The sequence below is a fragment of the Chrysemys picta genome, chromosome 25, assembly GCF_011386835.1.
Source record: "Chrysemys picta bellii isolate R12L10 chromosome 25, ASM1138683v2, whole genome shotgun sequence".
Taxonomy (NCBI): domain Eukaryota; kingdom Metazoa; phylum Chordata; order Testudines; family Emydidae; genus Chrysemys; species Chrysemys picta.
This window is the reverse complement of record NC_088815.1, coordinates 13,589,494-13,603,207: the sequence shown is the minus strand read 5'-3', so window position 1 is coordinate 13,603,207 and position 13,714 is coordinate 13,589,494. Positions and strand designations below refer to the sequence as shown.

At 66.3% G+C, this 13,714-nt stretch overlaps 2 protein-coding genes across 7 annotated transcripts in view; both read right to left on the bottom strand.

The window, feature by feature from the left end:
- Nucleotides 1-4,955, bottom strand: part of B3GNT3 (UDP-GlcNAc:betaGal beta-1,3-N-acetylglucosaminyltransferase 3) — a 30,394-nt gene extending 25,439 nt beyond the window's left edge. Inside the window, exon 1 of the mRNA XM_065578309.1 lies at nt 18-4,955. The gene's annotated coding sequence lies outside the window, so the exon portion shown is untranslated. The remainder of the gene's footprint in view (nt 1-17) is intronic.
- A 142-nt stretch (nt 4,956-5,097) lies between these two features.
- FCHO1 (FCH and mu domain containing endocytic adaptor 1) overlaps nt 5,098-13,714 on the bottom strand; it is a 31,537-nt gene continuing 22,920 nt past the window's right edge. For all 6 annotated transcript variants that reach the window (XM_065578301.1, XM_065578305.1, XM_065578302.1 and 3 more), the window contains 13 exons: nt 13,372-13,434; nt 12,880-12,931; nt 12,470-12,561; nt 11,594-12,178; nt 10,674-10,786; nt 9,854-9,959; nt 9,552-9,663; nt 8,229-8,384; nt 7,987-8,119; nt 7,105-7,304; nt 6,495-6,559; nt 5,915-6,079; nt 5,098-5,565 (listed from right to left, as the gene is read on the bottom strand). In XM_065578301.1, coding sequence (XP_065434373.1) covers nt 5,543-5,565; nt 5,915-6,079; nt 6,495-6,559; nt 7,105-7,304; nt 7,987-8,119; nt 8,229-8,384; nt 9,552-9,663; nt 9,854-9,959; nt 10,674-10,786; nt 11,594-12,178; nt 12,470-12,561; nt 12,880-12,931; nt 13,372-13,434 — 1,865 coding nt within the window. In that variant the 3' untranslated portion in view covers nt 5,098-5,542. The remainder of the gene's footprint in view (nt 5,566-5,914; nt 6,080-6,494; nt 6,560-7,104; nt 7,305-7,986; nt 8,120-8,228; nt 8,385-9,551; nt 9,664-9,853; nt 9,960-10,673; nt 10,787-11,593; nt 12,179-12,469; nt 12,562-12,879; nt 12,932-13,371; nt 13,435-13,714) is intronic.

Here is a 13,714-nt window from a genome sequence, read left to right as displayed (position 1 = left end):
CCAGGGTAGCTACTCACCGCAGAGTGAAGATTTCAACACCGCCGCCTGGCTCAAGGATCTGCCTGCTGCTGGGCACGGAGCAGCGCCTCTCACCTGCCGGCTGCCTTCAGCAGGTGACTGGAACCTGGCCCGCGGCAGGCTAATGAAGCAATCAGGGTGTTTGCCCCCTCCCACTCAGGAGGAGTTCATCTGGCAGCTGTGCAGCGGCTGCTCCAGCCAGCTCCTCAGGAAGGGGCTGGGGCAGAAGCCGCTGGCAAAGTGCTGCCAAGGTGTGCCTCACCCGTGCGTGCCACCGGGCAGAACCCCACTCAAGGGGGCCGCTCGAAGCTAACCCTAGGGCCTCAGAGCAAAGCCTGGTCAAACGGGAGGTTCAGCCCTGTGAGGCAGTGTGGGCCAGTGGGCAGAGCCCCGCTCGGAGCGCCAGCCTGGTGCCTTCTTCCTGCTTCTGCTCCGTGACCCCGTCCCCTTGCAGTGCCTCAGTTTCCCCTCCCACCCTTTGTCTGGCTGGCCTCCTTAGATTGTAAGCGCTTCGGGGCAGGGACTCAGCATGTATTTGTGCAGCGCCTGGCACCACCCTGCTCCCTTCTGGGGCCTCTAGGTGCTGAGGAAACTCCTCTACATTAGAAGAATCTGGCTTTTCGCAGGGAAACCCCTCAGCGAACGCCATAGCTTTGGAGCAAGCCAACGCTGCCAAGGGCAGGAGCAGCCCAGGTGACAAGGGCGAAGAGGGGTTGATCCTGCTCTCCCAACTCGTGCCCCGGCGAGGCTGGCACGTACTTTGCAGAGGGCAGACAGACAACCACGTCCAGCTGACACACAAACCACAGCACCTGGGCAAGAAGCAGGGAAGCCTACCGCAGGGCCAAGAGGAGCCTCTCCATTAGCTGGCAGCAGTAGTATGACTTTTATCCTTGCGGGTGACACAGAAACACCCCCCTTAGGCGATAGCAGTGAGGCTTGCTTGCTATTTTGTTGCCAACACAACTGATAGGAAAGACGCTTTGTGAGTGTCGTTCCCCTGCACAAATTAACCCCAGAGGAGCCACGCAGCAGGAGGGCTGGGGCTGCCCCGCCCCCATGGCCCCTCCCCAGTGCCTCACTGGTTCTTCAACACCTGCTCCCAAGGGCAGGGACCTCCCGCTTGCCTGGGGAGCTTGTTCCCACGCCCTTGTGCTGTTCCTGCTCTCGCTGCTTTCGGAGTCAGGCAGGTGATTGGTGAGGGCTGGGGGAAGATAACAGGCCCCTGCCTCCCTGGAGCAGGAATGCTTGGAGATCCCCCGGCGAGAGGGGCCCGCCCTAGTGCCGGGAGCAGGTGGCGTGTGGCTGGGAGGTCTGTGCCCTGGAGGGCCCGGTTCCAGCCGGACCCAGCTCAGGTGGGGCGGGACTGACTGGTGCTGGGGGGAAGAGAAGCCCTTTGTCCAGCAATGAAACGGGGCCGGCCTTGGGCCGAATGGCACTGCACTGTGCCAGGAGCCAGGGGACACAACCTGAGCCTAGTTCCATGGGGGCCAGCTCTGTTGTCCCAGCCCTAGGGCGGGCGGCACCTGCCTTCCTGCTTACCCAGCCTGGGGCGGGCTGGCCCACGCAGGGCAGCCGAGTCAGGGTGGGGCAGCATGGCCTGGGGGGTTGTTTATTGCGAGGCAGGCTGGTCCCCCTCCACTCCGCCTAGGTCAGGAGGTGCAAACCCAGCCGCTGCCCGCTGGGAACATCCCCGCTGGGCTGGGGCGGCTCCGGAGCAAAACGCCAGTGCCGAGCTCCGGGACGTTTTGCACTCGGATCCCAGGTCCAGGGCTCCTCGCCACCCTTGGGCACTTCCCCCGGTGACTCCCCCGCCCACCAGCCAGGGAGGGGTACCATCAAGGAGGGTTCCCTTTGCTCCTCTCCCCGTGCAGCAGCTGGCAAAGCCAGGACACTGGGCCACCCCCCTCAGCCCCCCAGGACCCCTCCCACAGCTCCCACCTGCTGCCCGGCTGCTCAGAGAAAACCCCAGGAGTTTCCTTTTACAACTGAACATCGCTGCTTTGATTCTTGGGGGGTGGGGGGCAGCCGAGGCTGGAAACCCCCCCTTGAGCTGCCGAACGCTGGACCCCTCACTGCCCCAGTCCCCTCTGCCTCCCCCCCCCCCCCCATAGAATTTTCCATAAACGCCAAGGCAGGACAGGCAAATGGTGGGGGGGGAGGCTGAGGGATCAGGCCCTGCCCCTAGCTCCCCCACGGGAGGACGTGGGAGGATATGGACACACACGCGTTCCCCCCTCCCCTGGCTTGGCACGCCTACCTGCACCTCCACCCGCCTCCACTCAGCAGCAGCAGCAGGAAGGGCCTTTCGCTAACTCAGGAAATGCTCTAGAGCCTGTGACCAGACCCCTTGGCCCGCTGGAGAGGAAGGGGAGAGTGGGCAGGGTGGGGGTGGGGGGCTTCCTCTGAAGTTGGAGGAGTAACCTGGCCCTGCCTTTCAACCCCCTCCCCTTTGGAGTTAGGAGGTAGGGCCCTGACCCCGTCTACGTAACCCGGGTCGATGCCCAGGGCCAGCGGCTCGTTCCGGGGGGCCAAGAAGGTGCCAGTGAGGCTGTTGTGGGGATTGACACCGAATGGGCAACGGCCTTTGCCCCGCACAGAGGCGGCCCCAACACACTCCACCAGCTGGCCCAAGTGGGACGTGTCCCGATCCCCTTCCACTGCACCCACGTCACTTAGCCCAAGACAAGCCCTTGGGGTGCCCTCCCGCCAGCTCGCTTTGATCCCCGGGCGGCCGTGGGGTGCCCTGCCCCGGGGCCCACTACCGTGCCGAACGTGTAACCTGACCCAATGACAGCCAGCGCCCTGGGCCATTCTCGGCTTGTGCCCCAGCCTAGAGTGGCTCCGCCAGGCAGCCCCAGCTGCCCACAGCCCGGAGGGCACGGGCGGGGCACCGTACAGCCGGCCAGAAGAGGGGCAGGACGTTTAATCCATCAGCGACTGCCGGAGGCACCTGGCAGCACTCGGCCCAGTTAGTTGCAGAGGAGGAGGTGGATGCAATGGTGCGGGCACTGCCCAGGGACCTGCGAGAGCCGGTTTCAGTTCCCAGCTCTGCCCCCACCCCCTTTGGGCACGTGGGATGGCTGCCGTGCACTGAAAGCCCAGCGTAGCAGGAGCTCAGAGGGCTCGGCCTGGAGCCCATCCCCTTATTGCTCGACTGCTTCTGGGCCAGGCCCAGCTGGGAATTCTCCCTCGCTTCAGCGTGGCTTCACCCAGCCAGGCCATGGCCTGACGCCCCTGTGATGGGCCTGGCGCTCACAGGCCTCGAGGCTTGGGGGGGGGGGGGCGGCGGCGCTGGCACTGTCTGTTCCCCCTGCCACCACCCTGGGACCCTGGACACAGCACGTGTTATGGGACAGACCCATCTTCTCCCCCCGGCCACCTCTAGCCCTCCCACCCTGCCCCCACAGGCACTGGGTAACAGCAGGATGGGTGCCCTGCAAAAACACTATCCCAGTTTGGGGGGGACCCCAAGGAAGTTAACCCCAGAGCTCCTGAGGGGCGCAGTTGCTTGCAAGCACTGCAGCTACGGGGCTGCCCCTCACGTCTATTGCACAGGGGCAGCGCTGATCATGGGTTTGATGTGGGGTGGGAGTTGGGGGCAGCATCTCAGCAACGCACAGCAGGCCTAGGGGGCCAGGCAGGCAGAGATGGCTGGAGGCAGGCAGCGTGTGTGGGGTTGGAGGGTGGGGGCAGCTGCTGGATGTAGGCTGACCAGGACCCTGCACTTCCTGGCTGCGCTCTATTCAGACCAGGGGGGGTGGCAAGGACCAGCTTGTGCTGGCAAGCCCCCCAGGATGGAGACTACACAGCCCCAGCAAGAAGGGGATCAGCCCAGCCCCCCGGCCAGGGGGGGAGAGATGCCTTGGAATGGCCTTACATAGCGGTGCAAGGAGCAGCCCAGGCCGGCCCCACGCACGGCTCCCCTAGCGGCCGTGGGGCTGGCCCAGCTCCGGTCCCATGGCCCCTTTGGGCCTGGCCCTCGGGGCTGAGCCTGCAGGTCGTGCCAGCGTCACACCCCAAAACCCCTCATTTACCCAGGCTCCCAGCCAGCCCCTTGGGCACAGCAAGGCTGTGGGCTGAGCAGCCCCACAGTGAAAGGTCCCAGGCAGCCTGCACCCCCTGGCTGGGAAAGGCCCCATGTCCCCTTCCCCACCCCTCCTGGTGCCCCTCGGCCCTTGTCTAGCCCTGGCGTTAATCAGGAACAGCTCGTGTGCTTTGAGCTCCCCCCACCCGACTCCACATTAACGTCCAGGCGCAGACAAAGCCCCTCGGCTTGTCCCTGCTATGCAGCTGGCCTGGCCCAGCCCCGCGCGGCTCTCGCCCTCCGGGGGGCAGCGAGCACACCACGAAGCAGACGGGCTCTCCCAGAGCAGGGGCAAGGCCTGGATCCTGGGATGGGCTACAGCCGGCAGGGCCCCTTGCAAGCCTCCTTCCTCCTGCAGCACCTCCAGGGGCTGGGGATCCAGGCTGTGGGGTCAGGGCCGCCTGCCCAGAGCCAGGAAACAGACCAGGGGGCATCTCCTATCGGGGGGGGGGTGGAGGCTGTGTGCCAGGTAGGGTCCCCCCCCTCCAGCAGAACCATCTCCCTCCAGCCAGGGCCTGGCCCAGAGCACAGCCTGTAGGTCAGAGATAAACATGAGCCCAGAGCCGGCACTGGGAGAAGACGGGCAGGACCAGGGCTGGGGGCGTTGGCGCGGGAGGGAGGCGAGCACTGCAGGGAGAGTAAAGTAACACCTGCCAATCCGCCAACATGGCCCCAAGTCACTCCCACTGCTGCTGCCGGGCTGAGAGAGGAGGGGGACCAGGGCCCCAAGGGGGAGGCTCTTTGGGGGGATGCTAGAGGCAGCCCTGCTCCCTGGAACAAGCTGGGAGTCTCCCTGTCAAAGGGGGAAGCAATTCCCCTGACTTCCTCCAGGCACCCGCTGCGCTTCTCATCACCCAGCCCCAAGAGCTGGGGCCGGGCCAGACTGGCCTGTGCTGCCCCTCACTGCGCAGCCTCGTGCCCCATAAGGCTGGCAGCAGGTTCGGGGCAGGCTGGCAGGGCGATGGCGAAAAGGGGCAGCGGAAGCAGACAGGTCGTTTTATTAGAAAATAAAGTGTTTATTAAAAGGGTAACGACCACCCCACCCCCAGCTTCCCCTCCTCCCCCCACCCCCGTACAGCAGCTGGGAGAGTGGACGGCTCTGTTCCATCGCCAGGGGGCGACCCGGGGACAGCACGGAGACCCCAGCTTGGCCAGTGGGGGGCAGGGGAGGAGTTAGGCAAACAGGGAGCAGGGCTGTTCTCTGTCCAGTGCAACTCAGCCGCTCGTCCCGTCCAGGGGCCGGACCCCAGCCCAGCACCATCGCTCCTCTCACGGGCCAGGGGCCGGACCCCCACTCCCCTCCCCCCAGATCTGACTTTGTTCCAGTGTTTAAAAATCCAACAGCAGAGAAACCCCCGGGGGCAACAAGAGGCTGAACAAGCCAACGGCCACTGGGGCTTTAAAACCAGCCATGAATAGGGGGACGAGGGCAGCCAGTCAGGAGCCAGCCAGATAAATGCCTAGGAGGAAACACAACCATGAGAGGTGGAGACAGACACCAGGGACTCCCGGAACAGGCCCCCCACCTACCCAGACTCCTCCACTCCTCTGTGCTCAGATCGTATCCCCCTCCCTGGGATCCCTTTCTTATTACGGCTTGATACCGATCCCACCCCAAATCAGGCTGCATCGTGCCAGGCACCGTAGAGAGACACGCCCTGGCTCCAAAAAGAGCTTCCACTCTAAACAAAGGATGAGAGGGGAAACTGAGGCACAGCAATGGACAGGAGGGAGAGGAGTTCTTCACATGCAAGCAGGGGGAAGCGTCCTCTCCCCCCAACCACGGACGTGCCCAGCCGCTGCGGTTACCTGTGGCGAATCTCTTCTTCACCAGCGACATCCTGTACCCGCTGCCCGCCAGCTCCACCTCCACGCCCGACAGGGTGCTGCCTTCGCTGGTGAACTGGGCCGCCACGGGGCTGGGTTTGCTGGGGCCGTAGAGGGGCTCCCAGCTGGCAGAGAGGCGGCCGCAGCCTGGGGACCGAGGCCGAGAGATGGGGCTCAGGATCTCACTGGGGGTTCAGACCCTGCCCACCCGGGGGGAGAACAGACTCCAGAGCACCGAGCCGGGGGGAGGGGCTGACACACCCTGGGGTTGGGGTGGCAAGAGGGTCAGCTGCTAAGAGCCACCGGCCACCCTTGCCCTTAGCTCGCCCAGCAAACCCTGTTCAGAACCAGGAGCTGGCGCCTGGCCAGCAGGAGGCGCCGTGCCCCACTACCAGCCCCCCCAGGAGCTGCTATGGCCTGTGGGTGTCAGGGCCAAGGGCCTTGGGTTTGCAGCTGACGCTCAGCCCCCAGCAGCCCCAGCGTTGGAGGGAAGGTGGCTCAGACCCCGCCCCCCCGACACAGCTGCCCCCCCAACCCGGCGGGGAGCGCCGAGAGCTCTCACCGCCACGATCCGGGACCCCAGGAACGTCCAGCAGCCTCCACAACAACCGCTTCTCCTCCAGGTTCCTGCGGGGCGAGAGAGACGGGGGGGACGGGGGACATCATCCCGCCGGGCGAGGGCTGGGGGTGCACACAGCGCCAGCCATTACCTGATCTCCCTTCCCCCCCAGGGTCCCCCATCCCCCCCCATGGCCCCCAGCTGCCTCCTGTCCCCCCTTCCCCACCCCCCAGTGCCCTCAGCCACCTCCTGCCCCCCGTCCCTCCCCCTCCCCATGGCCCCCAACCACCTCCTGCCCCCTGTCCCTCCCCCTCCCCATGGCCCCCAACCACCTCCTGCCCCCTGTCCCTCCCCCCCATGGCCCCCAGCTGCCTCCTGTACCGCCTTCCCCACCCCCCAGGGCCCTCAGCCACCTCCTGCCTCCCACCCTTCCTCCCCCGCCATGGGCCTCAGCCGCCTCCTGTTCCCCCTTCCCATCCCTCTTCCCCACCCGCCAGGGCCTCCAGGCTCCTCCTGCCCCCGCCCCGTCCTTCCTCCCCACCAGGACTCCCAGCTGTCCCCTGCCCAGCCCCTCCCCACCAACATGCCCCCCGAGCTTCCCCCCGGCTCTCACCAGCTGGCCGCAGGCTGCAGCCGCACATTGGCGACCGGCTCCTCCACGGGCAGCAGCACCTGGACGTTGGTGAGGGGCCTGGGCGCGGGCATGGCACCGGCGTTGTACCCGTACTCCACGCTGACCTGGGTGGTGGCCGCGGTGCAGTCCCAGCGCACGGCCAGCTGCAGGGGGGCCGCGCTCGGGCCCAGCTTGGAGAACTGCCAGGGGAGCAGAGAGCGGCTAGAGGGGCCGGCAGTGGGGGGCTGGGAACAGCTTCTGCTCCTCTCAGAGCCCGGGGGGAGCACAGGAGTCCTGGCTCCTAGCCCCCCCTAGACTCCCCCTCCCCCATCCTCGAGCCACAGAGAGAAGCCAGGAGTCCTGGCTCCCAGCCCCCCCTCGATCTAACCCACTAGACTCCCTCTCCCCCATCCCCGAGCCACAGACAGAACCCAGGAGGCCTGGCTCCCAGCCCCCCCTCGATCTAACCCACTAGACTCCCTCTCCCCCATCCCCGAGCCACAGACAGAACCCAGGAGTCCTGGCTCCCAGCCCCCCCTAGACTCCCTCTCCCCCATCCCCGAGCCACAGACAGAACCCAGGAGTCCTGGCTCCCAGCCCCCCCTCGATCTAACCCACTAGACTCCCTCTCCCCCATCCCCGAGCCACAGACAGAAGCCAGGAGTCCTGGCTCCCAGCCCCCCCTCGATCTAACCCACTAGACTCCCTCTCCCCCATCCCCGAGCCACAGACAGAAGCCAGGAGTCCTGGCTCCCAGCCCCACCACAACCCACTTGACCCCACTCCCCTCCCAGAGCTGGGGAGAGAACCCAGGAGTCCTGACGGCGCTGCCTGGGGATAGGGGGATCCCGGGCGGGTGGGGCGTCCCCACTGGCGCCTCACCTGGTACTTGAGAAGGGCCACGTTGTAGTAGGAGGCGGCCGGGGCCTGCTCCGCCTGCTTCTGCAGGTGCCCGGTCAGCGCCGGCATGTTCAGCCAGAAGTCCTTGGTGCTGGGGTCACTCTGGGATGGGTCACTGCGGGTGGGAGAGGGGCGGGTCAGACAGGCTGGGACGCAGCCTCAGAGCCCCAGCAGAGCCCCCATGGCCCCCCCAGCTCCGTGCCGAGCTGGGCCCCCCTCAGTACCTGTACAGTAGCTCGGCGCTGGGCAGGAACTGCTCGATCGGTGCCGTGTTGAGCAGGCGGAAGCTCAGGACGGGCGGGGACGGGCTCCCGCTGAAGACGCGGACGATGCCGGCGGGGAAGGACATGGTGAGCTCGCCTGTGATCTTCACCAGACAGCTGGGGGGGGAAGCCAGGCGTTAACTCAGAGCGCCCCCCCCCCCAGCAACAGGAGGGGAGAGCCCAGCACCTCACGGCCTGTGGGGAGTCCAGCCCCCTCCCCCGCGGGATTGGGGGAATGGAGGGAGGGGATCTCCCAGCTCCCACAATGCCCCAGGGCCTTGGGGTGGCCGGATCTCCCATCTTTCCCCCCACCCCATTCCCACAATTCCCCGGGGCTCGGGGGTGAGGCAGGGGGATGGGAGATCCAGCCACCCCAATGTGGGTGTGACGCTGGCAGACCAGCTCCTAGGCCCCCCTGAACCCTGACAGATCCAGGGCTGGACCTGGCCGGGCTCGGCGTGTTCGGGGCCAGGAGGGGGATTAGGGGTATAAGCGGCCGGGTCCCCCGTGTTTGCTCTGTCACTGCAAAGCGCCAGCCAGGAAGGAAGGAAGGAATCAGAAGTCCTAATGAGGAGGAACACGATCTTTTTCGCTGCTTGGGCTCCGGGGGGGAGAAGGGGGGAGGAGGATTGCTAGGCAGACGCAGATCTCCAGGGCTTGGCCTGGGTTAGCCCCCAAGGACACACGCAGCTTGTTTATCACAGAAGCTTCTGTTACTTTTGGAAGCCAAATTGGCACCGGTTTGTTGGCTGCTTTACCCTTGTCAATAGCGTGTCGATTTCCTTTTCCTAGTTCATGAATCTTTAGCTAGTCTAGGATCAGACTGGCTACAAGGGATCGGTGCCAGATCGAAGGTGCAACTGACCCGGGGCGAGTGACTGGTGCTTTGGTGTGATTTTTGGCGGGAGGGACCATCTCACCTGGGTGGCGAGACAGAGCAGGGCACCCCCGGGGCTGGGCTGGGACTCCATGGTCAGGCAGTTACAGGGCGCGAGACGTTGGTTGGTGAAACTGAAGCACAGGATCCCAGCCAGTGTGGGGCAAGCCCTGCTTCCCAAGGGTCTGCTCTGAGCTTGGCACCACAGGGGACCTTGGTCCGCCCACCAGCGCCCAGAGGGATTGTGGGAAGGGGCAGGGAGGGAGAGATCCAGTCCCTGTCTCCCCCTCCCTGGTGCCCCATGAGATCTGGGGGCAGATATCTAGCCCTGGCGCTCCTCCGAGCGGTCTCTTTCCCCCTCCCCATAACCAGGGCACCCCTAGGCTGGGCCCCATCCCCCACCTTACCTGTCAGGGTCCTGACCCTTGAAGTAGGCATGGATGTACTCGGTGAAGGCGGTTGCCACGGGAAGTGCATCCTGGGATCCCAGCACCACGGGGCTGGGGCCTCGGGAGAGCCCTGGGGGGTGGGAGGGGAGGTGGGGTCAGGTCCAGAGCCTCTGACCAAACCCAGCCCAAAGCTCCCCTTCCCCTCCCCCGGCTTGGGCCCCCTCCCTTCTATCCACAGGTTCACCCCCTGCCCCCACCCCGATGCTCGGGGCCAGTCCCCTCCCCTCCCGCCTGGCACCCGCGCCCCCCGGGGTACGTACCGAGCGCCGGCTGCGAGACCGTGAAGAAGCTGCGCTCGCCCAGGCTGGCCGGAGCTGAGTGGGAAGGGCCAGAATTCCACAGGGGAGAGGGGCACAGGGAGCGGGACTGCAAAACAAAGGGCGATAAGTCACCTTCCAGGCCAGGGATGGGCTAACCCACCGGCAGGGCAAGGAGGGGACAGGAGACTCCAAGGGCTTGGGATCCCAAAGCACTTTGCAAATGGGATCGTTAGCCCCATTGTACAGGTGGGGAAACTGAGGCAGGGCCATCCAGCGGGTCAGGACTGAGCTGCAAATAGAACCCAGGGGTCCTGGGTCCCAGTCTCCTGCTACCTTCAAAACCTCACTTCCCTCCTGGACCCAGGAGCACCAGCCCCACTGCTAATGGTTAGACTCCCCAGGAAAGCACGCGGCCTCCGCCAGGCAGGAGAAAACAGCCACCCCAGGGGGTCTGTGCAGAACCCTCCCCGTGAGCTCGTGTCTGCTCTGGGGTCTCAGCGAGGGCCGGGGATCGGCCACCCTAGAGACCCAAGGTCATGGCTGGTTTTCCCTTGAGACGCAGCCGAGCCCCGCGGCAGGGCCGGGAAGAGCCGTTAGTCTGAATCCGCCTCTTGACAAAGTTGAAAAATTCCTCAGTCCCCGCCAAGGGTCAGCGACGCCAGTTGCCTGCACAGCGCCGCGCTGGGACCCAGGCGATCGGGGTTCAAACCCCAGCTCTGCCAGACTCCCTGGACAAATGACTTACTCGCTCTGTGCCTCAGTTTCCCCATCCCTCCACACACACTCTGGCTCCCTGCCAGCACAGCGCAGCACCACCCACCGGGTCACTGTGGCTGCAGGCGGCCTGCCCCGTCGATAGCCTCTTCGTCCTGGATCGCCGCGGGGGGGCCACCTTGGGGGCGGCGCTGGGCAGAGTAGGGGCAGGGGGAGGATCTGTGGAAGTACAAGGCAGGAGTGAGAGATGGGGGGGCAAGGTCCGTCCCACAACACGGGGGGGGGGGGGGGGGAGATGAGGCACACGGGAGGTGGCTGTGGGGTGGGGACGCAGAGGCAGGAGTGCGCGACCCAGCAAAGCGCCAGGGCCGGGCACTCAGAGGGGTCAGTCCAGGAGTTCAGGAACCAGAACCAGGTCACGTGGGCAAGCAACTCAGCCTGGCACCTAAACAGACACGTTTCCTCCTCACTAGGAGCGCCAGGTGGGTAGGATCGGCCAGTGCCTGAGAGACCTGGAGCGAGAAGAGTGGGGCTGGCGCTGGTCAGGACTGAGGGGCACCGGCAGAGCTGGGGGGAGCCCAGAGCTGAGATAGCAGAGGCTACGGTTTGGGACTATGGGGCACTGGCAGAGCTGTGGGGGCAGAGAGTCCAGGCCTGGGATAGCAGGGGGATATCAGGGGGTTGCAGGGTGGGATCGAGCGGCACCGGCAGAGCTGGGGGGAGCCCAGAGCTGGGATATCGAGGGGCACCAGCAGAGCTGGGGGGAGCCCAGGCCTGGGATAGCAGGGGGATATCAGGGGGTTGCAGGGTGGGATCGAGGGGCACCGGCAGAGCTGGGGGGAGCCCAGGCCTGGGATAGCAGGGGGATATCAGGGGGTTGCAGGGTGGGATCGAGCGGCACCGGCAGAGCAGTTGGGGGGAAGGTCACTGCTCCTTGCCGTGCTCCACTCGTGCTCTGCGAAGCAGGGAGCCGAGCGGCAGGTCCTTACCCAACCCCCCCCACCCCACCCCCAGGGCTGTACTCACCGGGCTCAGCCGCCGGCATGCTGCTGTCTGACAGCCTGGGGCCGGGCCCCTGGGGAGTCCACGGGGAGGGGCCGGAGGGCTCCCTGCAGCTGTGGGGCACCGGAGAGGCCGAGGAGTGGGAGGGGGGGCAGGCCCCATGCTTGCAGGGCTGCAGGGCCTCCTCCGAGCCGGGACTCGGAGGCCTGGCTGCCCAGGCCTCGGGGTCCCCGGAGGGGTCGGGCGAAGGGGCCGTGGTGCTGGGGCAACGGGAGTCGTGCTGAGACCCCGCCCCCGAGTCCTCTCCGAAGGCGGCAAAGCAGGGGGTGTCCTGGGGCCACCCGGTGGGGCTGGCGGGCGGGGGCAGCCAGGCGCTCTGCTCCTCCGAGGCGGCCGTCGTGGGGGGCAGGACGCCCCGCTCCTCTTGGAGCCGCGGGGAGCCCTTGGCGGGCCGTCTGGCGAGGGGGCTCTGTGGCGTCCAGGGCCTGGAGTCCGGTGAGGGGCCCGTGGGGGGGTGCGAGGGGGAGTCCAGCCCCGAGTCTTCCACGTTCTCTGGAGACGAGGAGGAGAAGGGAGACGGGCTGGAGCCCAGGCCGCAGGCTCGGGACGCTGTGGAGACAGGGCGACGTTCCCGTCACGGAGCCAGCGAGGGCAGGGCCGCTGCCCCCCAAATAGAGGGGGCAGGGGCAAGGGGCAGCTTCGCAGAGCTCAGCACAGGGGCTGCGCTGCACAGAAAGGCCAGCGGGGGGAGCCCTGGCTCCAAGCTGAAGCCAGAACGCAGAACCCAGGGGTCCTGGTCCTATTCCCAGCTCCGGATCTCTCACATGCTGTGGGACGTCCCCACCGCACCGTGCCTCAGTTTCCCCTCCTGTGAGGTGGGCACCGGCAGCCCACGCGTACCTGGGAAATCCTCCGCTTCGAAGGCCGACTCCAGCGGGGGCCCGAACAGGGCTGCGGAAGGGACTGCGTCCGGCTGGGGCTTCCCTGCGCAGCTGGGGACGGACCAAAGCAGGGGAGATCAGCGGGGCCCCCAGACACATGCTTACTCCTGGCCCCATCCCATGCCCCAGGGCGCCTGCCCCAGACATCTGGGGCGCTGGCTGCGGGGAACGCCAGGCTGGGAGGGCCCTGTGGCGAAGGGGGCGTGGGAAGGGCTGGGAGCCCCCCCCCCGCCCTCCACAAGCTGACCGCGCTCCGTGGGGTCCCAAAGCTGCCCCAGCAGCCTGGTGCGGGTGCTCTGGAGAGCAGGCGCGTCATACAAGGACTCCAACGTCCATCCCTCCCCACCCACGGCAAGGGCACCCCAGTACCTGGGAGTCCACGCGGCGGGGTGGGGAGGCTGCGGCTTCCCGGGCTCCTCACCTGCAGGAAAGGAGACGGATTTGAGCCAGGTCCCAGCCTACAGGCAGGGCACAGAGCCACCGCACCCCGCCCCCAACCACTCCTCCAGCGACCTGCCACAGCTCTCCTCACACAGCCGGCCCCACCAACTCCCCTTGGGCAGGTGAAAGCTTCTGGGGCTGCCTGCCTGAGTCTGCAGAGAGGCTGAGCCAACAGGACGGGGGGTGGGGGGAGGGGTTGCTGCCTCCAGGCCTCTTACATGGGTGTTAACTCTGACCCCTACTGATGGTCACCTTGATCTCATTATTAACCATGTCAATGTCACCGCCCAGCCTTGGGAAGAACCATCCAGCTACTGTAGCACGCTAGGGCGGGGCATGTGGCCACAGGGGAGGGGCTTGCAAATCACCACGTTTCCCTCCATGCCCCCCCCCCCGCCCACTGTCTCATCATGGCCTCACCTGTACCCAGGGCCACGTCAGAGTCCACATTCACCGTGACGGTCGTCGCTACCGGTAAGTGCCCTGGGGAATAACCACACAGAGGGCATCATGGGGGCCCAGGGACTGGAACCTGGACAGCTCCCGACACAGCAAAGTGAAAAAATGACCCCCCCTCTTCAGAAGGATGGCCGGGGGGAGGGGTCACGGTGCCCGCCAGCACCCCCTGCAGCGGGGCCCGTGCTCTTGAACCCAGACGGGAGAATCACTCCACTAAGGGCTGAGCAGTGCTGGGGTCATGGAGAAGGGGTGGCCCCCAGTTATCCAGGGCACCCGGAGCTAAGAGGGAGGAGGGAGATCTTGC